General features: G+C 34.5%; 2 protein-coding genes across 9 annotated transcripts; one reads left to right on the forward strand and one right to left on the reverse strand.

Moving 5' to 3' along the window:
* The first annotated feature begins 1,744 nt into the window (after nt 1–1,744).
* Nucleotides 1,745–24,165, forward strand: LOC111366269. 7 transcript variants are annotated; one of them, XR_002697617.1, is made up of 20 exons: nt 1,745–1,936; nt 3,930–4,416; nt 5,864–5,955; nt 9,808–9,972; nt 10,078–10,471; nt 11,451–11,569; nt 11,658–11,730; nt 11,806–12,023; nt 12,110–12,154; nt 13,520–13,574; nt 14,168–14,359; nt 16,060–16,163; nt 16,295–16,382; nt 17,178–17,327; nt 19,160–19,288; nt 20,688–20,858; nt 21,403–21,462; nt 21,551–21,934; nt 22,051–22,128; nt 22,618–22,811. XR_002697617.1 is itself a non-coding variant. In XM_022986995.1 (18 exons), the coding sequence occupies exons 1-18, from the start codon at nt 1,896–1,898 to the stop codon at nt 21,653–21,655; spliced, it is 2,688 nt and encodes an 895-aa protein (XP_022842763.1). In that variant the 5' UTR covers nt 1,745–1,895; the 3' UTR covers nt 21,656–22,278. The 7 variants fall into 7 exon arrangements, 1 of the variants encoding a protein (XP_022842763.1); XR_002697619.1 differs by lacking the exons at nt 22,051–22,128; nt 22,618–22,811 and adding an exon at nt 24,077–24,165 and having other exon boundaries at nt 21,551–21,739; XR_002697614.1 differs by lacking the exon at nt 22,051–22,128 and having other exon boundaries at nt 21,551–21,739; nt 22,618–22,823.
* On the reverse strand, nt 23,906–26,289 carry LOC111366270 (B3 domain-containing protein At2g36080-like). 2 transcript variants are annotated; one of them, XM_022986997.1, is made up of 3 exons: nt 25,161–26,289; nt 24,600–24,655; nt 23,906–24,184 (listed from the first exon to the last, which is right to left on the reverse strand). In XM_022986997.1, the coding sequence occupies exons 1-3, from the start codon at nt 25,756–25,758 to the stop codon at nt 24,134–24,136; spliced, it is 705 nt and encodes a 234-aa protein (XP_022842765.1). In that variant the 5' UTR covers nt 25,759–26,289; the 3' UTR covers nt 23,906–24,133. The 2 variants fall into 2 exon arrangements, with proteins under 2 accessions (XP_022842765.1, XP_022842764.1); XM_022986996.1 differs by lacking the exon at nt 24,600–24,655 and having other exon boundaries at nt 25,161–26,108.
* Nucleotides 26,290–26,608: the final 319 nt, after the last annotated feature.

The raw sequence follows: 26,608 nt of genomic DNA on the forward strand, positions 1-26,608 counted from the left end.
GTCAACATAGATCGGGCCACCCATCTTTGAGCAACCAAAGCCATAAAAGATCAAAGCTGGGACAATCAAGCTTCGAAAATAGGTCATGCCATTCGAGCATTCAATCACACGAGCCAAAATAAAGTAGAAAATTTTGAAAGATCAACTTGTGATATATTTACATGTTATAAACACAGCTCTTATAAATTATACTGCCTCTCGATCTTAGTTAAGCCATCATTTAATGATCGGTGACAGATGTGGCAACACTATAGAACTTGGATGATTTCAGTGAGGCGAAAACTATATTAGTTATTCAAATGAACGATAATATATTTCATTGGATCTAACATTTTAAAACTATTTGTGAATCGTTACAAACATGTCTCTTTGCACAAAGTTGTTATTCGGTTAAATAGAATTTAAAAGCCAAATGGTCATCTTTAAAGGGACATTAGCTCTTATATTATTTTCTTTTTTAAAATTAAAAATTTTCTATAAATTCCCTATCTTTCACTATTTTTCTTTTTCTCAAATTCTCACATATCCTCTCCTAATTTTACAATCTTCATTCTCGAATGGTGCAAAATTAGATTGGATTGCTCAAACTCAATTGCGTAAATGTTGCTTAACAAAATATTTCAGCATGATATCTCAATGAAACGACAAAAATTAAAGTTGCAATGTCTTTATTTATTTCTTTAATATTAGCTTTCATTGATTGACATTTATTGCAATATTCGAATGATTAGTCTTACCTTGAGGAATTGTGAGGTCTAGGGGAATACTAGGCCTAGGCTGTCAATTTGTTCTTGCTATTTTTTTTTTCTTTTATAGTTATGCTATAATGCTTTTAATGGTGAAAAACGCAATTTATGACATATTTGTGATCATTAGCAAAATTACACATACCTTTAATTTTAATAGTTTAGACAGTACGCATCTTTTACACGTGTTCATTTTGAATTCGTATCATAAACTTCTAAATGTTGAAAAATAGAAAAATGACAGGAAGACCTGATTTTATCCGAACCTTTTAGGAGTTTGTTTTGTGGGTTCAAAATGTGCAATAAAAAGTGGCACTTAACCTGATTGATTGATCCGTTTATACTTCGACTTCAATCCTACTATATGCATATAGGGTGTTCAATTCCATTTTGAAAGCCCGACATAACCCAATTCTATCCATTTGACACTTTTCGTCCGCTCTGTAATTATTGTTGAGAACAACTATAAAGAGAATTTTTATTTCTTCTTATTCTTATTCTTCTTCCTCCTTTTATTTTTTTCAAATTTTTTTTTGGAAAAAGAAACTTGCCATCAATCTATCCAAAGAAGAGTACTGGAAGAAGATAATATTGGGATTAAAAAAAAAAGATCAATTTTGACTATCACCATGTTTGAGCCACATTTTTTCAAAAAAATATATTTTTAAATAGTGATTTGATATCATTTCAACCACATATTTTTTAATAAAATAATATTACACGCAAATTCAAAATTTTTTATTTTTATTTTTTAACAACACATTTCCCGTCAATATACTATTCCAAAATTCATTCTAAGAAAAATAATGTGGCTCAAATAAGTGTTATTTAATAGTTGACTTTGAGCTTGTCAATTTTAAACAAATCTTTTTACCATGCACTACAAGGCCATTTTGAAAAATTACTAATTAATGCCCGAAAACGACCCTGAATCCTCCGCACGCCCCCAGTTAACTTGTGATAAAACACTTCACCACGTCTTCGGATAGAAACCCCTCACTGCCATGTCAGCTTCCGCCCATTCTTGCTTCCCCTTACCCCTTCTCTCACGCTATTACTCATTTCTTCTTCACAATTCCTTTTTTTCAATACCAAAACACATTTTGCAAAATTTTCCTCTGATTTTTTTCAGCCAAAAATCTCTCATCGATGTCACTTAAGCTGCACCATCAGAATCTCGTCTCCGGCAGGTGAATTCTGTTCTCACTTTCTCTGCTCCCCGTGTGGATACGCACAATTTGAGATTATTTTTAGTTTCCTTTTTTACCGTCTTGATAATTTAGTATTGATTTTCTTTCTTTCTTTCTCTTTTCTTTGTTCATAAACATAAATGATGTGAAAATTTACTGTTAATCAAGTTTTAGATGTTTCTGCTTAGAAATAGTAATGCAATTAATCTATAAGAGCTATCCAGCTTACTTCTTATATATTTTCTCATTCTTTTTTACGTGGATGAAATTTGATGTCGCTTGTGTTTAGTCTAGTTTGAGAAATTGTTGGCAAATAATTGATCACACATTCTGATTTATTACTTTTCATGTAGATTTTAAACTGAAGAGCGAGCTTATTGGCACAATTAAATGATATATTTAAAAAACATTTGAATTAGCAGTAGTCGGTGATATTATATCCAAGGCAATAGAGAAAGATGCTTAAAAAATTTCAGCAGTTTCTCAGTGAGGTGGGAAATCACACAAGAAGAAAAATGGAGCTGGCAGTATGATAGTCATGATCGGTATTAGGAACTTGGTTTGGAAGTTGACGCTTGATTCCCTAAATAGAAAGCACAATGCAGGGGGAATTTTTGTGGCTATTTGTTTCCCTAGCAATCGAATGCATGTTTTTTGTGCCTATCTCAAACTTACTACAAGGAGTGGTTTCATAGCACTCATTTTCAAGTCATCTCAAACTTACTACAAGGAGTGGTTTCATAGCACTCATTTTCAAGTCATCTCAAACTTACTACAAGGAGTGGTTTCATAGCACTCATTTTCAAGTCATCTCAAACTTACTACAAGGAGTGGTTTCATAGCACTCATATTCAAGTCAATACCTTTTTTTTTTTTTTGATAAGTAATCAAATATTTTATTAATCACGGATAATACACAGATTTATACAGGAAATAAACAACGTAAAATTGGGCAGCCTATCTACACGAGTAGTAGCCGCAGCATTAAACCAAGTATACAATGTCAAATAAAATAATTCTTTATCAGAAACAAATTCCCAGGCACATTCAAAAATTGTAGAATCCTTTTTTTATTTCTATTAGTCGTAAATACCTTGTAAACAAAGCAATTCCTTGTGATGCATGATAATCTGATGAACCTTAAACCAAAAGCCCAAATATGCTAGAGCAGATGTTAGCTATGTGAAGAAGCATAATGAGGAGTTTTGACTGTGAAATTCTGGCTGTAAATTAAACCTATACAGAACAATATAGAATTCTAAGAAAAATTGTTTGGATATCTGGTGAACACTACATGATAATAGAAAAAACTGACATAAGAATCTAGTGAAACTCAGTGTAGTATATTAATCATTGGTTCCGTTCTGAGCTACCGATTAATTTTACTAGTTTGTGGATTGATGACCCTGAGATTTAAGTTTCGATAAATGTGATTCATTCTTTTTCTGTTGCATAGAAATGATAAACCTGGTTGCTTCTCATGAGAGAAGGGGTTACACCCCATCCTCCTGTTTTCTTCTTCTGTAGTTGTGGTTTAGTTTTTGCCTCTTTGGTACTTATTCAATGTGTTGGAGACTTATGCCCTCTTCCAAAAGGTTGGACACAGATTAACTGTCATATTAGTGTCGAATATGGGTATTGCATGGTAATCCAATTGTCATATTGACTTGGTCCAAAGTAATATATTATAGTACAATTATCTTTTCCCTTTCCAATGGAATCAAAGGAGTTAGACCAGTTAGTTCCTTATCCAAGAAAATAATGCTTCAAGACATAAATTTTAATCTGCTGGCTGTTGAGAGAGTCAGTCAATTTCAATGCTATTAAATAATAGTATGCAGCGATGGATGTTTCATTCAGGAATCATTAAGCATTGCTTCTTGTTTATGGGCATTTGTTCAAGTGGGTACATACTGCTGATAGAGGTTTCCTTATCAAGCACTTTTTGGTTCATTCTGTGCATATGCTCATTTTTTAACTTATCTATTTGCAGCTCTTCAAGCTCACTGGTTGCAGTTAAACCAATAAAAACTTATTTCTTTAATAGAAGGGTGGTTGGCTTGGACCACCTACTATTCAACCGTTGTTATACTAGGAAGAAAAGTCGTGTAAGGCTTTCCCTTCCTGAAAGCAGTGAACTGAGTTTTATCTGCAGATTGCCTCAATTTAGGAAACAATCCATTTGTAGATTAACAAGGATGGATCGTCTACTACCTCGTGCTTCTGCTGATGATAGCATGACAGTTAATGGAAGTCCTCAAGCAAGCACAGGCAGTAATGTTGAGGAAATGAGGTTCAAGCTAAATCAGTCTTTGCAAGGTGAAGACTACAATGCTGGTCTTGTCCAGTCATTACATGATTCTGCAAGGGAATTTGAGCTGGCAATTAAACAACATAAGTCTTTCTCAAAGATTTCCTGGTTCTCGACTCCGTGGCTTGGTGTGGACAAAGCTGCTTGGGTTAAGGCACTATCTTATCAGGTTGGTCACAGATTTGCAACTCATTAAGTTGGAAAACAAGTAGCCTTTTTCGTTTGCTTTAGTGTAGTTGTGAATGCTATATGAGGACTTCGAAATAAAATGGAATATATTTCTTTCCATTCCTCGTGAGCCACTTATTTCTCTGAAACAAGAGACCAAAGTTATCTTCTTTCTTTTTCCCAATAAGTTGACAGCGTTACACCATTAGGATATTTTGAAAGCATAGTTTCACACTTAGAGATTGAGCTTTCACTCTTTCACTAAGGGACAGAGCATGCCATCCTTTCGTACCTTTCTTCCTTTTGTACCTTCTTCTTGGTAGGACAAGTAAGACCGATTCTCTTTCCTGAAATCGGCGAATCTTAAATGCAATGTCAGTTAAGTGAGAGTGCTTGCCTGTTTGTCGCACTACTCTATGGTCTGCTCGAAGTGGTCTTTTTGTGAGAAGTTCTTTGTCCCTTCACTCTAGGTTTACAGAAGGGCGTACATTCCTTAGTGTTACTAAAACTTACTACGAGTTCAAAGTAACATAAAGCAAAATTTGCATGGAATCTTCAACGCAAAAGACTAATGTTTAAAAAACCGTTAATAAGCAAAGTCGCAGGTTCAATAAGTCTCAACTTAAAGAGAAAAAAGAAATGTCCAAAATGAAAATCACTTAAAACTATAATCAGAAAAATTATTCCTTGAACATATCTAATGAATCCCGTTAGCCATCTCCTTCGTTGACCACGTCGAACCGCTAGTTACTCCGTAAGGGAGAAAAGGTGGGGGTGGGATAATACTAATAAGTGTGGACCGTAAATTTGTAAATCTTGTAAACTTTCAAAAATGAATCATGAAGGAGACACAAAAAAATTAAAAAAAAAATAAAAATAAAAAATACTGATCTTAGGTGGTAGAGATTTCTCGTGCAAAGTGCTACAAAAGTCCGGTTCTCTTTGGCATTCATATAGGACTCGTAAGTTTTATCCCAAAAATAATAACATGGACAAAATTATTTTACACACTTGCCTTGATTGAAACTAATAATGTGCGTGGAAATTCCTTGAAACAACTCAACTTTTTCCTATGATTTGATTACACCAAAAGTACTTTGTGTGACCGTGACAATGTGTGTAAGAAAAGAGAAAAGTGAGAGAGGTAAAAGTGTGTATTGAGTGAGTGCCGTGTGTAATACATATTTATAGGAATATGTTTGGGTTTGGGTTTGGTCTTGGTGTCTGCATGGTAACTGTTGATTTGATCGTATTGCTAATTCCATGCAAGACAAAATCTTTCCCTTATAAATATATGATTTTATACTCGTATGTAATCATATATGAAGGTGGAGTATATTTATCCGTAGATTGCATTAGTTCTTGAAATTTGTCCAGAGTGCACTTGTTATTCATTTTCTTGTGTTTTACTCTTTCTAAGGTGGCTAATGATTTATAAATTTCTTCAGGCATCTGTTTATTCCCTGCTACAAGCGGCAAGTGAGATTTCTTCTCGAGGAGATGGAAGAGATGGAGATGTCATCGTCTTTGTGCAGAAGAGGTATCAGCATTATTTCAATATAGAGACCAGTAGCTTCAATATAAGCATTTAAATTATTATTATTATTATTATTATTATTATTATTTATTTATTTATTTATTTTTTTGATAGGTATATACAAGCATTTAATATGTTCATTTGTAATACCTAAAGTAGAAATACCATGCTTTGTGGTTATATACATTGTGAACTCACCATTAAGTCAAGAATTAAGGTAATAGTTTTAACTCTGCTCAACCTATCCAAGTTTCTCTAGCAGAATTTTTATTGCTGGGGTAACATTGTTATTTGGTAATATTCCCCCAAAAAAGGGCTGCTAGCAATCACAAAACAGGATCCTTTTGTTTTAATTTTTCAACCCAACTCTCATGTGAACGGCGATGTCTTTCCTTGTAGTCTTGAGGAAATTGTTTAACATCAGAAGGGGGGAATTAAATAGTAGCTTTACATTCCTTTCCCTCATGAAATAAAAGAGAAGTTAATTTGTAAAAAAGTGCACTTTGGAAGTTAGGTGGATGAAATTTCCATGTAATAGATCATCCACTTGGGATAATTGAGCATTTGTCTGTAATAGGAGATATTATTCTTCTGTTAGTGCGGTTGAACATGTATCTTACAGCCCACTTTCTCTTGTTTGGTTTGCTGCACTTAAACAATAACAACTTGTTTCATGTATGGAATTGACCTTCTCTTAACATGAAGTAGGAAAGCTATCTGTACAAAAGCTATCTACGTTGCACCTAGTCTTGTTAAATTGTGCTGGGACACTAATACAAATGAGATGATAAATAAGGAAAGTGGAGGAAGAATGAAAGATAAGGAATAGTTTTTTACTTGATTTTATTACAATTTGCTGTTGTATAAAAATATGCCTCTTCATATTAATGAAAGCACTAAATATGGGTGTAGTCCTGGTCCATGGTGCCAGTTACAAACCTATAACTGACACATGCATACATACTGTTTATTACTTAAGCCTGCCAATCATTGAGGACGTCGCCTTTGACATTTTATTATTACACTGATAAAAGCTCCAAGTGGCAGAGGATTCTATGTATATGCCCCTAAAATGTATTAAAACAGAAATAATGCAGTATAATCTCTATAAATTAATAAGGTTGAGACCAAGAAATTTTATTATGTTGTGATACGGTTTATTAATTTATAGAGCATTAATTTAGCCCATTTGTCCAATTTGGGATTGGGAAATTATATTTTATAATGAAGTATTAATCTGTAGAGGTATATTGTAGTATGTATATTTCAAATGTTCTCTAATATCGTGTGTGTATAGGGAAATGATCTAATGGACATCGGTGTTTTGCTTATGTTAAGCACCGATGACATGTCGCAACAATTAATTGGTGAATCATTAAAATTATGTGACTTACCATTAACTTTTTCACCAATCAAATAGTATGCCATGTCGTCGGTGCTTAACATAAGCTAAGTACCGGTGCTCGTTAGATCATTTTCATATATATATATATATATATATAGAGAGAGAGAGAGAGAGAGACTCTTGATCTTATTCCCTATAGGTTTTTGGCTAATGGATTAAAATCTTTTATAGGTGTTCCAAGATTTGAACCTGGCTTCAATATTTTTGAGTATGGAGCCTTTTTTGCTTTGAAGGAGAGATGATTTTTGTGTTAGTGCATTTTGGCACTTGTATGTGAAATTGCATTGACAGAATACCCTCTCCAATATGGTTTTCCACCCTTTGGTCATTGGGCAACCAGTAACTTGTTTCTTGCTTGGAGGCATAGTGTAAAATGTCAAACTTTGATGCACCTTGATGATGTTAAATGATAAAACAAGAGAAAATGGTGAAAAGAGGAATATTCTTTGACTTGGTATTATTATTATTATTATTATTATTATTATTATTATTATTATTGTGCTCCTGTCTATATAAAGGTTTTCGTAGTAATAGTGGCCTAGTGTCTCAATACATCTTTGTAGCACGGACACTTCAATTAGGGTAGTGTATCCGTGTCCGACACGTGTCGATGTCGACACTCCTCGGACACTCTACTATAAGCATTTTTCATTGTTTATAAAAAATATTATATATTTTTAACTCAAATTTATTAGTAAATAACAAATAGGTACTCATATTTTAAAGATTTTCACAAAAAAAATTAGTAAGTGTAAAACTAAATTTCTACTATATAAATGAAGATTTTTAAAGATTTTAATCAGTGTGTTGACGACGCTTCATGTCGGTACTATTTTGACAAATCACGTGTCGGCGTATTTGACACATATCGTATCGGACACACGTGTCCGTGTCGGTGCATCATAGTCATACATGGCAACACGTATGTACATGGAATCAAGAACGAAAATAGCATTGTTAAATTTTCTTTATTGGAAGTTGATTTCTGTATAGATTGTCACGATTACTGTCTGGTGAACTAATGCTTAACACATGGCATTTACTTTTATCTTGAAGAATTTTTATAGAGAGTGATTTGAGGTAGTCTTTGTGGATTGAGGTTCTTGTGTAGAGAGACAGGTGATGCCACATACATTGCTGATCCTGAGAGCCATAATTTTGCCATAGATTGAATAATTTAATTATCATCTGCAAAATGTAGCCTGTGCATTGTTTGCTTGAAATCGCAAGTGTACGTTAATAAAGTGTATGAATCCAGTGTCATTGCCGCGAGGATTGTGTTATGAAATATAATCCTAACTTTAAATTAATGATCAAATTTTGATGATGGATGGTTGTATTTAACTATAAAGCTTAAAATTGTGTCGCGACAAATGATGAGAAAATTCAACTACTCCCACTTATTATCCACATATTCCGGTGGATCCATTGTTTATAATCACTTAAATTTTAATTTATTTTTACCAAATGTGCACTAGGACAAAGATAGTTGAGCTAGACCTATTTTTATAGGAGAATTTGGGACAACTTCGTGCGCATCTGGGAGATGCTTCAGTTGAGCAAAAAGGTATTGAAGCCTTGGATTTTCTGTTCTTCTGATTTTGCTTGAAGCTAATTTCACTCGAGCGTAATTTTATTGTAGCGAGGGTCATTCTTTCTCTCAAGCGAAAATAATTAGCTCCAAACTGATTCTTATATTCTTTTCATCTCCGGCCTTTGAGGAATCGACTATTCACTTTCAAACTTTCATGCTCACTTCTAAACACACAGTTCTTCTTGTTTTCATCATTTTTATCTTCAACATACTCTAATATTGGGTTTTGTCCTAAAACAACAGAGAGAACTCAAAATCTATAATAATCAACCCCGACCCACTAACAAAGTCTTATAAAAAGGTCAAGACAAGTTTAAATATTACACTATTCCAACCATTAGAAGAGCAGTTGCTTTGTTTGATGCTCGAGCAAGCAAAGTGTTTCGTTGGAACCTGTTCGGAATACTATCACGTGCTTGTTTATTTGAAAAGAAGTTGGTCTGATAACAAGAGCAGGAGGATGTAGTTGCAGGTTACATATCGTCTGAAGCTTAAATGCCTATGAATGACTCATCCAAAGTTTAGATTGTTTAGCATGCCATTGCAACTTTAAGGTTGCTAACAAGTGTTGATAAGAGTAGAAGTCCCTTCTGTTTTTGACTATGTAGCCTAAGTCTTTTAGTTTCAATAAATTTTTAAAGAACTGGAATAAGCTGAATCCTTTTTAGATTTTTCGGCTATTGTTGTTTATCATCATTCTACTTTTAATATCTGTTCTTCAATAGACATATCATTTTGTTGGTTAGGTATCATTAAACAAATCTGTTCTTCAGTAGTGGTTTACCAGGTAGACTTAGTTTTTATTCTATTATTTTTAAAAGATATTTCTAATTGTTCTACTGCGGTGTTGATGTAGTCTATCGCAGCAATTTGCTCCTCTGGAGAATATTATTAAAGAGAAGTTATTAGCTAAGCTACCGGAAGCTTATGAATGGTTTTGGTCAGAGCAAATCCCAGTTGCAGTGACCAACTTTGTTGATTATCTTGAAAAGGACCAGCGCTTTGCCACTGCTACTGAAACGTGAGTAATTACCTAAATATTATGTGCACAATCACGAATTTAGATCCATATGCAGACATTTATTTTTAAGGTGTCACCATTAGAATCACTGGTTTTCTTTTTCAGATTCAGAAAAGGCCTGTCCTCAGTTTCTGGAAGTCCAAGTGACATATCGGTTCTCATGCTTGCACTTAGTTGCATAGCGGCAATTGCCAGACTTGGCCCAGCAAAAGTTTCTTGTGCTCCATTTTTTTCCATTATTCTGGACATAACAGGCAGATTGATGGACATGCTGGTTGAAATTGTTCCCATTCGCCAAGCTTACCATTCAATAAAGGAAATTGGCTTACGCAGAGAATTTCTCGTCCATTTTGGTCCTCGAGTTGGTGCATGTAGAATCAAGAATGATCTGGGCACAGAAGAGATTATGTTTTGGGTGGATCTTATACAAAAACAACTACGGCGAGCTATAGATCGGGAGAAAATTTGGTCAAGAGTCACCACATGTGAAAGCATCGAGGTTATCTCTGAAATCTTTTTTATTTGTGTTACAGTTTTGCAGATCTGATTGATCTGAAAACCACCAGGAATCCACTACACATTCATGTGCGATCGCGCACGCACACACCCTTATTGGTGCTTGAACTAGAATCAAGCCCCAAGTTTTTAACCATTTGTCACGTGGAACACCTGTAACGACCCAGGCCTCGTGCCCGGCCATTCTCTTATGTACCGTCCGCTTTGGGAGGATATCTACCCTCTTACCTGTCACAGTTTTTTGTCGTGTTCCTTAGGATTCGAACACATAACCTCCCCTTGAAAGAGACTTAAGTTGAATCCTGCACCAATTCAAATCGTAGGGAATGCGACAGAAAATCGGGACGGGTAAGAGGATAGATTCCCTCTCCAAGTGGACAGTACCCAAGAGAACGGCCAGCGACAGAAGCCGGGTCGTTACAATATCTATCAAAACATTATGGCATCCTTAGATTTTTTACAATGAGTACTCCTTGATGAAAAAATATTTATTTGCTCATATTATTAAACTTAGTTTAACCCGCTGGTGATTGGACAACTATTTTACTCAAATTTAGCGTTTTCCATGGTAATAAACATTTTTCTTTTCTCCATTCATGCTGTTTTGCACAGAGTCTCTAAATATTACCAAAATTTCTTGAAATTTAGAGAGCTTATTATGACTTCTGCCTCCTGTTGTCAGAATTTACCTTGGCATTCTGAACTTGTTGAAATGTGCTTTCAAGGTTTCAGCATTCAGTGCACTCTAATATAGCTTGAAGAACGATTTAGATGGTATTAACCTCATTTATACCTTTCTTTAAAGGCTGATGAGTACAGGGGTTGAGATTCCACTTAAATCTTATGGAACAATTACTGCTTATGAATCAGAGAGCTTACTGTTTGCTATTGCTTTTTACTTGTGCACAGAGTTGATGTGTTATTTCATTGCTCTGCGTGAACGTTTTTCTGATATCTTATAGGTTTTGGAGAAGGATTTAGCTATATTTGGGTTTTTCATTGCCTTAGGGAGAAGCACACAATTCTACCTATCTGTAAATGGTTTTGACACTGTTGATGTGCCCATCAAAGGATTTATACGGTATGGTTTGTAATGAAGTGGTTGCTTCCCATTTTCTCTTACTCATTGCTAAAGTCATTTTCTATACTCTATAATCTCCTCAATACAGGTACCTAATTGGGGGCAGTGTACTATATTATCCTCAGCTTTCATATATTAGTGCTTATCAACTGTATGTGGAGGTTAGCATGAAAAGTGAAGTTGTACTTAGAAAAATTTACATGGTTGAAAAAATTGACAAACCTTTGGCTTGATAGGTTGTGTGTGAAGAACTGGGCTGGCTTCCTTTCTATCCAGGCAGCAGCAGTACCTCCAAGCGCACTCCTGGGCACAAAAATACAGAAGGTCCACCCAATACTGAAGCGATTTGTCTAGTATTGGATGTGTGCTCTTACTGGATCCAGAGTTTTATTAAGTACAGCAAATGGCTGGAGAATCCCTCTAATGTTAAGGCAGCTCAATTTCTTTCCAAAGGGTACTATACCTTTAAATTTTTGAAGTCATTTATTCAGGTTCCATAATCTGTGCTCTGAAAAATATGGTTTGGTGTTCACTTTTCAGGCACGACCAGTTAAAAATGTGCATGCAAGAACTGGGGATAAAGAAGTAAGTTGAAGGAGGGAAATATATGTTCTAAACTCCTTTTATAACGTCTGTGTGTGTATCCAACAGGACGCCTATTTTTCTGTTTACTGGAGACTAATATCATATGGAATTCTTGATGCATTGATGAATGTAAAATAGACATCACATGTTAGAGTTAATCCCTGTTGTTTAGACCAAGGTAGCCATTGTATATTTCTATATAATCTTTGTTGAATTATGGTTTAGCTCTCAGAAAACGTTAAGATTGCCCTGGGGAAATGTTCATAAAGGAAAACCTTGCTTGTTGGACTCTTCATAAACTAACTACTTCCATGATTCATAAGCTTTAATATCACTATCCTGGATTGATAACTGTCATTTTGTAGATATAATTTTTATGAGGTTCTCTTAAATGATATATAAAGAATTTCAGAATGTTTGATTTATTTCAGAATGCCGTATCCATTTAAATTTTTTTTTGAATTTAGGATGTGAAGCTTTAGTTTGGAGATTCTCGTAAAATTTTGCCTACAGACCATAAAGCTTCTCCCGTGTGGCTTCTTTTTTTACTTCACTATTTCCTTCTTACAACTTAAAGCAGATGAATATTCTTGATTTAAGAAAGGACTCCCGTGAGCTGCTAAAATGTGTTCTTATGAATAATTTCTAACCTGTCCATTATATTCTAGAATAATTTGAACTACATAAGTGAAACTGTTCTTTTTCTGTTGCTTTTTCTTTCATTTCAATTATTAGAAATCAATAGGCTTTGGGACTGGGTAATTTTGGGCTTTTAGTAATCAACCTTGCAGCTTTCGCTTAAAATTTATGGGTCATCTTTGTCTTTTGTACTGTATATGAGTGGAGAGAAGATAGACTCTTCAGATTTGCATCGGAGGTGCGGTGTAACAGTTGGTAACGTACTTGATGCCCATACCATTAGTGTGATTTGTGAATGCTTACTTAATAAACTAATTTTGTTAATAACAACTGCTTAAGCAATTGTCCAAATTCCAATATTGGGCTGATTAGCCCACAAGATTATTGTTGCAAGCGTGGGGGCAACCCCTCTTTACATACAAGGCCAGTGGTTAGATCCATTGTTGTCTTCTCCACTTTGTATATGAGGCCAATGGCAAAAAGACAGTGAATGTGGAATTTTATTTTTTTCTAATTGGAAGAGACAAGAAAGGTTAATAGTGTGCTCTGCACGCTAGGAGGATTCCAGGTATTGGATGTTATTCTTGCTAAGGGTTCATCTGAGCATTATATGTGACTAGCTTGGTCTTCACATGCAAAAAGTAATTGCTATTGATAAACCGGTGAGTAGCAGATTTAAAGTTTTGATGCAGAAGATAAAAATTAATGTTCTAATTTATTTGACAGGACTGGATCTGGAAATTATTTACCACTCGAGAAAGAGTTGGATTCATTTGATAAGGTATTTGCATCTGCAGTAAATGATCTCTCTAGAATGTTGTATACCCTTTCTACACAAGCATTTGGGAATGGGTTTTCTTTTGGGTGGAATATTAGTTTTTCAAGTGCAAGTTCTGTAAGTTATAGATCATGCAGCTGATGCAATTCAGCAAGGTATCGGCTGTTGTTAGATAATAAGCTGATTAGTGAAAAAGTAATCCTGCTACCTGTTTCCTTTTGTATGCATGACTACATAATCTCTTACTCTATGTGAACATCCAGATATTGAAACACGATGTTTGTTTGTTTTGTTGACTGCAGACTTCAGTAGGAAATTTTTAGTTTAAAAAAAACGGTAGGAAATTTTAGTTTCAGTAGGAAATTTGAGTTTTCTCGAATAACTTTCATATATTTCAAATTCTTTGCATTTATGAGATCATGGGAATTGTCATTCTTTAACTTCTGGTTTGATAATTCCCGTGTTCCATATTGAATAACTTTCTTTATCGACATCTTTGCTTTACTGATTATGTAGTGGCATCCATCCACATGGTTACTTTTGTGGTATAACTGAAACCCTTCTAGTGGTACAGTGACGTTTACATTTTCTTTTAGGCATTGGGGAGTGTTGAAGAAGCTCTTTTACGGCTTGAAGACTTGCTTCAGGAGCTGCATGTGAAAAGCTCTAGTTCTGGAAAGGATCACATAAAAGCTGCCTGTTCAGACCTTGAAAGGATAAGAAGACTAAAGAAAGAAGCTGAATTTCTCGAGGCATCTTTCAGAGCTAAGGCAGCTTCTCTTCAGCAGGTATATTTTTTATTTTCAGCGGCATGTGCCTCTGATACTCTTCTTAAGATTGGAGTTCAAAACTGTCACTGGTACTCTTATTTATGATTTATACATTCCGTTTATACTCTTATTTATGATTTATACATTCTGTTTTCTTAAAGAAGGAATGCCTGAGTTGCTATTTCTTGATCTATATAACATATCCAGGATTTTTTTCCCTATTTCTTACGTGACACGATATCAAGATTTTCTTGTCTTTTCTCTTGTTTGTATTGTTGTTATTTTTTATGTTTCCACATGGAAACAAATAAAGATAAAGAAGTAACTTGTTTCAAAGCACTAGAATAAAATCCACAAGTGGAGTGACACCTAGACAAACAGAAACTGGTTTATCTTTCCCTTTGCATTGCTAGATCTATTTTCATCTTCATCTGCAAATATAAATCCAGGTTGGAATATGTTTAACATTAAATTCTTGGAAATTTTTATCTGTATCTGATCTTTTTAGATTTTTCTTTCTCGATGTTCCCTCATTTTTTAACTAGTAAGTAAGCATTGATAGTCATTTCCAATGTGGGTGTGCCAGCCTCTGTACAAGTTAGGGATATAAATTCTACTGTTTCATTTTCATTCTTATTGGTAGTTATACTACATCAAATTGGGAAGTGCTAAAGCATAGATAACTTACATAGTAGACCGAGAGAGAAGGATGTTTGTAGGATGGCGATGGGACGATGGAGCAGTCTAATGTTTCTTTCTGATGGTCATTAGATTTTATATCAATTATATCTTTGATGTTGAAGACAAAAAATTGTCCCCTCACTAATAACTAGAGCTTTTAGATGAAGTGCTTCAACACGGTTTCAACATAGATAAAGATCTTGAGTTCTAAGTCATGATGGACGTGGTCAGCCTTAGCTTCGCATGTCATGCTGGAATAGGGGAGGAAAAGAAAAGGGGATTCGTTGGTGAAAACAAAATGCAGAGAGCCTTGACTCTCACTTCAGCATAAAGAAGAATCTCTATATTGAAATCTGTCTTAGACTACTCTTATGTCCATTTTCATCAGTTCCATGATTTGTCTCTATACACCTAAGTATGTCAGCAATGTTGATAATTATTCATATTTATGTCTGAGGATGAGCTACCATTATAGAGCTCAAATTAATTAAACTCCTCCAACTATCAACCTTACAAAATTATTCACACCTAAAAGGAGACAATCGGAATGTCATTTTTGTCCAGAAATAAACGTATTAGATCAATGTTTTGAAACCATACGAAGAAATAATTTTGGCATTAAACAGGGAAAACAAGAAAATGAAATCAGAATAAAAACAGACCTTAATAGATTAAGGCATCATTGCTCTGCTCATGGTTGTTTGTTGGAGCACGCATTTAACTCTCTTGGAAAAAATTCTCTATCGAATTTAGGGGTTCTCAAGCTGCAATTTATGCATAACCTGTAGCCTGTAGAACCATTGGCATATTTATGATATCTATCATGTATAGCAGAACAGGCTACTGAGATGACTCACCCAAGTGCAATGCAGTATTAGTTTTAAGTTTCTCCCAAGTGGGAGCAATCAATCATAAAATTCGTGTTAATTACGTAGAGTCTTCAGATCCATGTATCATCTGTGCCTTATTATGATGACATGAACATATATGATTTTCAATTTATTTGCTTCTGATTTGGTTTCTGTTTGAGCTACTAGGGAGATGATGTCAGTAGTTCAACCTCTCCAATTAGTGAGCAACATCAATATTCTAGAGGACAAGGCAGCAAAAGTGCTAATATGAAAATGGATAGGAGCAGCAGGTACTAAGGCTTCTCAGATGTTTTCAAGCTCTTACCTCGTTTTGCTGTTCATCACTATATGTTGTTTCTTTATGTTGATTTGTTGTTTACTTCAATTTCTTTCATTTTGCTGATAAATACCTTCCTTTTAGGATACGCAATCCTCATGGATTATGGAATATTTTAGCTTACAGCCCAGGAAAAGCATCTGATGCTGGTTCATCAACTGCAATTGAAAATGTATGGCATTCAATGGACTCTATAGCTGTTCCTCTACTTGTATATTCATTTGTTTGCCTTCTGCAAGTTTTCCTCATAGAGGGCACAAGAATGTGATATTGATGTGCTATTTAATCTGTGGATATTGTTTTATGGTTATTTTCGTGCTTTGTGCCAAATTTAGTAGTTATTTACAGTGCAGCTTCTGGTCGTCCATTGCTCAAATTACTATTTTCCTTCCATTGATCTTCCTTCAAACTTTTGAAAGCTGCTGTAAGTTCAAACTTAGAGATATCATAATGTTTATCTGACTCAAAACTGACTTATGTATCTGGTCTGATCACTTATTGTCCCTGAAGACTAGGTTTAACCTTAGATATTGATGTGCGAAGTTGCTTTGATACTATCTGCAATTTATATTTTACTGCCTTAAATCTAATTGGGCTTAAATTGATGGCATTTATTTTAATTCACATATATCTATTGTCCGACTTTCTGTCAAATTTGGATGGGAAAATAATGCTGTATCAATTTGGAAATATGAAATTTATGTTCTCATTATGCGTTACTGATTGTGCTAAAGGAGTGATATTTTGATGTACTCGACCGTATCTTTCTGGTGACAATGAAATTTTGCTAATTTACTGAATTTGTTAGGAAAATTCAGATTTTTGTACGCTGTCAAAGATTTTCTGCCTTGAGTTATGAGTGGTTAATTTTTATTTTTTTTCATTATTATTATTATTATTATTATTTTTTTTTTTTAATTTTTTTATATTTTTTTTATTTTTGGGGTTTTTGGTGGTCTCTTTGCAGGATGGTGGATACCATGAACAGGAAATTGTGGGCAAGGAAATTGTTGACTCGGAATCCAATGAAATTCAACGTTTTGAACTCTTAAGGAGTGAACTAATAGAACTGGAGAAACGAGTTCAAAAGAGCACTGATCAGTATGAATATGATGAGGTACATCTTGACCCTCTATTAGGTTTATAGTGACTGCTTCAAGAATTATGCCTCATATTTTAGGCCCCATTTCTCCTCTCTTTTGCGATGATGACTGGATTCATTTTTCTTAATGAGTAAGCCTTCTTCTGTCTTGGTTTTACTGTGTGCAATCAAGAGTAAGAATACAAATGTAGGGTTAAATGATCATGAGGATCATTTAGGACCAGTTAAACTCGATAGACAACTATCTTTCTTCCATGGGTCATTTATTTTCCTTATTTTCTTTTTTTGAAAAACATTGCATGACTGTTCACAAGGATGTGGAACTCGACTAAATGCTTGGAAATGGCCGAACAAACAGTAAATAAGCCATCATCTTTTATACTAACGAATAATTTTGCATAAACCACGTCATCCTCATTATATGGTTCAGATAAGGACTCATTTGTATGTGGTCTCAACTTGGATTGGTTAAGTTTTATTACTTTCTGTAGCTGTGTAAGAGCACATGGATGACACTGTTGAAGACTAAATTTAAATAAATAAACATGTCCAAGCTTAAGCTTTTAGTTCAATAGGGGACATTAGGCGTGGGTTCAAGTCTCACAGCTATCCTTAATAATAATTGTGCATTTGAACAAAAAATGGAATCTGAGCTTTTTGAAGATTAATAAATATGTGTCTTCTCTAAAAGCTTAAACTCTAGGTGAGGTAGTTAAACAAATATTATGAAGTTTGTACTTTTGTTGTTATTGTTTGACTTTGCTCCACCAAGCTTGATAGCCATGTACTTTTGTTATAGTGCACCCATATATAGTTGGATATTGTTAGAGAAACCTTAATCGGGCATTTGGACTGGCGAGATATTGTGTGAAGATTCTCTGTGTGGACGTGGAGTTCTTATGAGACATCAGTGTCCATCTAGCTGTCCTGTACTGCAAATCACACACCGTGCTAGACTATGGCGGGGAATTATAATTCTCTGGTATAAATATAGACAATAATCATTACAATGTTTGTGCAACAGATGTCATTTCTTTTAGGTTCATAAAATAAAATAAAGACCTTGAGTTTTATTTTCTGTTTCTTTTCCATTTTCCAATATCAAATACAATATACTCACATACTGGTACAGAAACCAACATGTAACCTACAAAATGGCGGGATTTAGAACTTGAGACTTCTTGGTCCCAGAAACCAGGGCCTTAAATCTGCCAGTTTATTCAGGCCCCTTTACCGATAATTAGGTCTCCCTTTCAAGCTTGAAAGATTAATGGATTTCATGTGATAATGCTATATAAACCTTTTTAGCTGATAGTAGTTAGGCATCCACATCTCTGCTCAAATTTAGCCTTTGTTTGGTAGAGATTCTTTAAAACTCATGTTTCCCTGAATTCATTTTTAACCATATATTCTTCGAGTAAAATAATTTTGCACACAGGCACTTAACTTTTTCTATTTTTTAACCGCACATTCTCCAATTCACAAAATTTACATCGAACAAGCTCTTGATTTATTGAAGAGCAAGTGTTTTTCTCTTTTACTCCTTGTGGCAACCTTGCCTATTTTAAATTATTGTTACAATATTTCCCTTAAATGTTTCAAGTCCATTTATATTCTTGAAAAAATGTGCAGATATCAATGAAATAAGTTAAAATTGATTTTGAAGTTCATGATATGCTTTTTGGTGAGAACAATTGCAAGAAGCGACTTCTTTTTAGAAAGATATAATCGGCAAGCATAACTGAGTTCATGTGTTCGACTTTCTAGTTGTCAAATTTTCTCTCTACTTATATAGGTGTTAAATACCTGCTTGTTTTAATGAGATTTATCCATTGCATTTCATCCAGGAAGAAATTCAGACGAGAGATAATGTTATGAGGTACAGTAATGAAGCTAAAGGTGCTCAATTGGTTCAGGTTCAGAAGAAAGAAACTGTAATTGAGAAATCATTGGATAAGCTGAAAGAAACAAGCACGGTACAAATGTTATACCCCTCTTTATTGGTGTATAATATAGATAGATAGAGGTGTTAACTGCATGGCAGCCCCACATTTAATCTGTCGATGTTGGGTCATATCATGGTCCTAATATGCTTGATTGCCACGATGGTCCATAGATAAAGTCCATTGAGGGCCATGCCAGGACAATGGATTTGGGCTTATAATTTGAAATCAATACTTTTTATTCAAAGTTAATGCATATATTTATTTTTTATTAATTCATATATTTTCTTAGGATTTTTATCATTTAGAACAAATTGAATTGAAGTGAGAAAATGTAGAAATACGAATACCATCATTATTCTATTCTTTTTCTAATTTCACATCAGCATTTTCTAATGAATCTACACTGATGTTGCATCTCCGTAGTTTAAGTACTTCCCTACTAGGTTGGTACATGTTCAGAAGTATATCCTTTGCATTACTTACAGTTACAATAATGCTACACCTTTCAAAAAAAATTACTCACAGTTACAATAATGCTACTATGCATTTGTGTTTACCCAAAATATATTTAATTTGATTATGTTACATAAGTTTCATGCATCAATCAATTCTATATTAAGGTTTTGAGGTAGTTAATTATGGCATGCAGTTTCCTATTTTGCATTCTAAAAGTAAGAAACTTATGCTTGGTTGATAAAACTTTTGCTAAAATTTTATTGAACTTTTCAACTGGTCAAACTTCAATTTTAACAACATATTTTGTGGGATCCACAACTTTTATCAACTTTTCACCCACTCATTACATCAAGTTTTATCAAAATTTGCTACAACTTCTATCAAAAGCTTCGTATAACAACCCCTTATATCAATCAATCCGAAAACTTAATAACTGTAATACTGAGGTGGAAGTGAGAAACCGGGATAATAATGTGGCAACGTTTTGGACTTATATATCACATATTTTTGAAGATAAAAACTTATCAATAGAAGGAACCATATATGGAAAAAGGATATGAATGCTCCTACGGAGATGTATACACTTTCGAACTTTTCTGGATTTCTATATGCGATGTTTCTGCAAAGACAGTATTTGCTCAAGCCCAATGGAAGGAATCTCTTTTGTCTCTGTCTCTCTTACCATCTTTGAATTTTATGGACCTTTCTAAAGGGTTTTGGATTTTTGAGTTTGTAGTTACTCTTCTAGTAAATCACTTTCAAGCCAAGTTCGTACTGGAATGTGAAGCAAGTAACAAAAATATATTTACTGCAAAATCTAAATATTAGTATACTTTAAGGTAGCAAATCCACATCTCATACAAGGAGCGTGTTATCCTGAAGTTTATTTGCTTGCCAAAGTAAGGGATAGTTTATTATTCCTCCGTGTGCTAACTTTCAATCTCTCATTGAAAGTTTTGATTTTCATAAGCAGGATGTATGGCAAGGCACCCAGCTTCTAGCCATTGACACTGGCGCTGCTATGGGACTGCTAAGGAGGGTTCTAATGGGGGATGAATTAACGGAGAAAGAAAAACAATCTCTCCAAAGAACATTAACTGACTTGGCTTCAGTAGTTCCAATTGGCTTTCTCATGCTGCTTCCAGTAAGCCCTAACGTTCTTATCTTGAATTATGTGTATTGGTGACACAGCTTGCCTAAGGGAGATTCTTGTAGAATTTGAGTCAATTATATGAGTGAAATTTTATTGTAATCAAAATTCACTCCTCACATATTCGATTATGCTTTCTGTGCTAAAAATATTTCACCTTTTCATCATCTTCCTTTTTCTTGTAATTACGTGCTAATTGACTGCTTTGCTTTCCATCTGAACATTGCACGAGATTCACAAGTTATTATCAAGGAATGTTCCTTTTGGATGGACAGGAAAGGAAAACAAAAAGATAAACATTGACAACTATATGGTCTAATATGATGTCCTTTGACCTGTACGTCAATCAAAATGTTATTACCTTAACCTCAGGACTTCATCTTTGCCAATTAAATCGGTATTAAGCAGGCTTCTTGTCATATGAGAAAAATGGTTTGCTCACACTTACAGCAAAATGGGATTTTACATGACCATAGACAAAGCCACCTAGAACTTGATGAGTGCTTACTGACATTGCTGCATTTTATACATCTTGCAGGTTACTGCAGTAGGGCATGCTGCTATATTGGCTGCAATTCAACGATATGTACCATCACTGGTGTGTAAAAGTTGATCCCCCTGAGCTAATTGTTTATTTTCCTCCATGATGTCCAACCTGTGACCATATTTGATCTGTTCTCTGGCAGATACCTTCCACTTACGGACCTGAAAGGTTAGATCTCTTGAGGGAGCTTGAGAAAGTAAAGGAAATGGAAGACGAGGTGAATCCCAACGAAAGTCCAGAGCAATAACCCACATTCACACATCAATTTTGTTCTGAATCTAGTTTCACAGTTTGGCTTATAGAAGTTCATTCCGGGTTTCTTGCACTCCGGGTATGTACTCGCTGCATTGCCTCCTTTATGGTCTTCCATAAATTCGCTTAAATATATGGTGTTTACATGGTTAACGTTTTCCTTTACACCTTCCGTTCGTTTGACTACCTTAGAAATGGACGTAGTTTAGTGGAATAAGTTCATGCAAAGGTATTCAAGATTTGATCAACTCGGTTTACTTATTTTTAAAGTACCGTAAGTATTTAATATACTGTTTTTCAAATTTGTAAATAATATGTTTTAAATGTTTTGTGTAATGGTCCAATGACCTAGTTGTAATGAAGTGTTTTATCCTAATTCTGATAAATTAGTGGACGTTCAGTTATAATGGAAAAGTATGGAGAGCAAAGTGATCTAAGTTGTGGAAAAGCCAAGATCAATTCTTTTAGGTATAATTGATTTTGCTTGGTTTATCTACAACCTAAATTGGTATATTCATGATCAACGATGGTAATGAGGAGCATGATGATTACTTGTATGAATTTTGGGCTAATTACTCAACGATAATTCCAACTTAGTGATTCATTCTCTTGTTAAGATGAAGTCTGCTCCTGTTAATGCTTAAGGTCTTGCGGAATTGTTGATAGGATAAAACGAATTTTGCTACATGTTTGGCGATTCTTTAGTCATCATTTATGTTTGGTTTATTCTGCAAATTAAGATATGGTAAGTATTGTCATAAGAAGAAAATATATTAATGGACCCATCTGATCTTGTTCTTATCTTCAAGAATGAAATTCTCTTGGTTCATCCTTCTTGCCGTGTGCACTATTCTACTTTTACCTGACATTGAAGGACGATGCGCAATGTTCATATTAAAATATTCATGTCTCAAAGCTAGTGGATTTATTTATTATTATTTTATTTTTTTCATACAGTTTACCAGATCGAAGTCCGGCTGCCGCATTTGGAAACATTTTAATTACATTAAAAGTTACTTTTACTATTCAGTTAAATTATAATTTCAGTTACTTATTCAAATGACTTATTATTATTTTCACATTTCGTTATCCAATCACTATTCTTCTTAAGAAGTTACAAATGAACTTTTCGAACAGAGGCTATTCATTCATATTTGCCTGAACATCATTCCGGTGCCAACCAGATTAATATTTAATAATAATATCCTCAAAAATATAGTTATACTGTTCCAACCAGATTCAGTAGCAATTAGTGAAATTATCTGTGTGTCATGGTTTAGTTTTGAAACTTAACAAATATAAAATATAAATAATTAAACTCTTTCACTTTATAATAATTTTAAATTAAGTCCTTGTTTGACAGCCCCATCCCTTGGGTGGTAAAGAATGAGTCTTTAAATAGTAAATTTTTTGGAGAATGTATGTTAAAAAATTAGGAGAAATTTTGGGTTTATGTGATAAATATTTTATTGTGAGAATGTGTGGTTGAAAATAAATATGCGAAAAAAGAGAATTTTGAAAGAATGGTTGTTGAAGGGGGGCTAAATATTATAGTTGAATATAACTTTTTTAAGTGAAAAATTACTTGAACGATCTGACTTATTTTTAACTTTAACTAATAAAACATAATTATTTACTTATAAGCAATTTTTTTGAGCATGGGCAAACTTAGGGAGATCTTGTTTGGTTCTAAACTATTCTGGTAGCTAGCAAAACTTTGCACTATTTAAGCTTACATACGTGATTATTTGACAAACTATTGGACACGACCCTGTTAACGGTTTTGGGAATAAGTGATTATTCTGATTGTTGAATTAAATCTTTAGTGTTTGTACAGTGGATTGGACCACGAGCCAAACTTGTACGACACATTTCTGAAGGATTGCTAAATATAATAATAAATGATATTCATATATTTCTTATAAAAAGCATGGCACACTTAGCCACCACACAAAAATGCATGCCAACAACTTTCCTAATTTCTCACGACTCCTCCAGCGCAAGATTTTTCTTTTGAGGGGGACCCCCTTAAGGCTATAACGTGTTTATTAGATCATGTTAGATACGCCTGAAAATATTCTTTTCCTTGTTATTTTGGTCAAATATATTATTTAAAAAAAATATAATTAAATTATAGCAATGGTGAGAGATCTGAATTTTTTTATTATTTTTTTATTTTTAGGGGATTATTGTACCACTGATTCGATTGTTGTATACTAGGAGTAATTTTTTAAAGAGATCGAAGCAGTTAACAACGTACAATTTCAATTTAAGACATCGTGTAGCCAAGAGTTTCGATGGATAAGTTTTCTTTTTAACATTCTATTATCATACATTAATAGTTACTCCAACTAATTTTTATCCTACAAATGACATATGTGGGCTTGACCCTCGCTCGACATGGGCAAATCATCAGGCGTGGGCGGCTGGCTGGACTCATCTGCATGGCACTCAACATTCACCCCAAACAATCTCAACGTCTTGGAGTTCCCATTTGGTGTACTTTGGCTCTGTAAAACTGATCCTGCAACAGAAACACATTAGCAATTCATTCTATTCTACACGCTACAATAAATTAAAGGGATTATGCTATTTGTTTAGAAAAGGACATCTCAAAAGTGTGCAGAAAATGATGTGCAGTTAAATAATTGAATGACAAAGTTGATTATTTTTAGATTGTCAAATGATAAAGTGTCATGTGCATTATGTAATTCATTATGTAAGATTTAATGTACATATATCAATGTCCTAAATTAAGTCCATCTTTGATTTCTATTTTCCAAAACTCAATTTTTTTTAAACTTATTTTCGATCATACATTTCGTGCAATGCACAATTTTATCAAAATCATACATTTCATTGGACGCAAGAAGGACAATGGATGCGCACACAACAGAGCTATCTTGTGGGAGTCAAGGTAAGAATGTCCCTAAGTGCATCTGAGCAATATGTTGGAGGTGGCTTTGTAACATTGATGGAGCAGGTTTATCCTTAACTTCGTCCGTCGAAAAAAATGGATCAAACAATTAATATAAAATTATTTAAAAAATATGGGTTAGGACATGAAAAGGTGTGGTGCAAATATCATATCACGAGCATTGGCTTTCTACCCAATGACAAGTGAATAAGATGGTGATGCTTTTGGTTACTTTCATGTAGACGATGATGAAGTTATGGAATATGGGTAATAAATTTATGCGAGAAAGAAAATGACTAAGAGCATGATGGAGATTAGAGTACTTTTGCATGATGACAAGAAGTATGACTATGACGTATGCTGAGTAGTTCTTTAGTTTTTCATTATAATCATTCTCTGAACAAAGTACGTTTTATTTTACTTTATGTAGTGTGAGAGCGTGTTTTTAGTTACGAGAAAAAGGTTATATGTAGCATGTGTCCGTGTGAGTGTATTTACTTTGCAACTTACGTATAATATTTGATATCCTAAGAAAAAACGAAAAGAAGATAGGATTTGGTGTAATGTAATAGTGCCTAAAAACCTGCACGAAAACAGTCGGGTTGATATGGGAGAGAAGACCCTTGAGAATGCACTGGATAAGGGTAACCAGAATGTCTCCACTCGTCACTGCCACCAGAAGCCACCGCAGCCGGCTGAGCAACATAAGATTCTTGGACCGCGCCACCGTAAATGTTTCTCCGTCTCCACCTAATGAAAAGCCGGCGACCTTCCACCCGGTGGCGCTCGAAAATAACAATATCTCCTGCATCAAGCCTCTTTTCCTTAACGAAATGGCTCCAACCTTTTGTCAAGACATAGCTTTGGCTACTGTTCCAATAAGAAAATCGAAACCTCCAATATTTTCCCAACTCATCCTCAAAGCATAGGAGCAACCCTTTTTCTCTGCAGCCGTTTAGGGAAAAGTACTTTTTAGCATGTTGTTTTGGTATAACAAGACGGTTGAGCCTGCCCACATCACTTGGAGTCAATGGTTTCTCAAATAATGTCTGTTTAGGAATTTCTTGATGATTGTATTGCTGCTCCAGTGTGCTTTTCTTGCAGGCGGGCAGAGAAATGAAGTTTTTTTGGTTTGAAGATGAGCTTTTTGCAGAGGATTCCATCATGTATACAGGATACATGTTGGGTGCACCAGTGGGATTCTCAAAATTCTGGAGAGAGAGAGAGAGAGAGAGAGAGAGGGAGAGAGAGGGGGAGGGAGAATTGTGATATGATGATTGTTTTATGTTGGGTAGTGATGCCAACTGGTCTGGTGGGGGCAATGATAATATGGGCTGCTCACCCAATTTCTCTATTACAATTGCTCGATAAATTGACTCATCCAAAACTTGGACCCATTTACATATCGAGAAAAGCGTTTTTAATGCTACTCAATGTCAGTTTGAATTTTGAGATGTCCTGTAGAGTTGGATGTCCTGTAGAGTTGGATCTTATTCGGATAAAAAATAAGATCAATGGCTGAAAATCTAACCTTTAGTTGCCCCATTAGGTCATATCTATGATTGTTGTTTCTTGCTTTGTGCTTCCAAAAATTCTCTCCTCTCTCGTTCGTCTTCTTTCGAGTCTCCAGTTGAAATTTTTTTTTCTCTGATTTTCTCCTTGTGAGATTGAATACTTTGTGTTAGTGAATGAGAGAGATGGTGATCGAATCTTAGTTGCATCTTTCAATTTGATATGGGTTTTTGTAGTTAAAGTTTAATAAAATATTGTGTTGGACCCTTCAATCGGTAAACTCCTTTTGTACTATTGGGTTTTGTACCACGGATGGTGTACCAGAAACTTCATTTGTCGAAGAGACTTGTCATTTCCTGGTCAAAAAATTGATATTTTGTTCGAAATCGTTTTATGATATTAGTCTTTCAAAAAAGTTCACTTCTTATGAAATCTTCTATAAAAAATGAGGCTCAACTGGTGCTAAGAGTCTTGGCTATTAGTCTTGGATTTCATGCCCAAAATTGACCTTAAAAAAAT

Source organism: Olea europaea, chromosome 17 (genome assembly GCF_002742605.1).
Source record: "Olea europaea var. sylvestris chromosome 17, O_europaea_v1, whole genome shotgun sequence".
Classification (NCBI taxonomy): Eukaryota; Viridiplantae; Streptophyta; class Magnoliopsida; order Lamiales; family Oleaceae; genus Olea; species Olea europaea.

Bases quoted from the DNA above. Each gene is read 5' to 3' on its own strand.
- LOC111366269 (XM_022986995.1), top strand. From the start codon at position 1,896: ATGTCACTTAAGCTGCACCATCAGAATCTCGTCTCCGGCAG. The intron at 9,973-10,077 runs GTGAGTAATTAC...TTTCTTTTTCAG, and splicing joins TTTGCCACTGCTACTGAAAC to ATTCAGAAAAGGCCTGTCCT. The intron at 17,328-19,159 runs GTACATCTTGAC...CATTTCATCCAG, and splicing joins ATCAGTATGAATATGATGAG to GAAGAAATTCAGACGAGAGA.
- LOC111366270 (XM_022986996.1), bottom strand. From the start codon at position 25,758: ATGTATCCTGTATACATGATGGAATCCTCTGCAAAAAGCTCATCTTCA. The intron at 24,185-25,160 runs GTTTTTAGGCAC...TTTCTGTTGCAG, and splicing joins ACCCGACTGTTTTCGTGCAG to GATCAGTTTTACAGAGCCAA.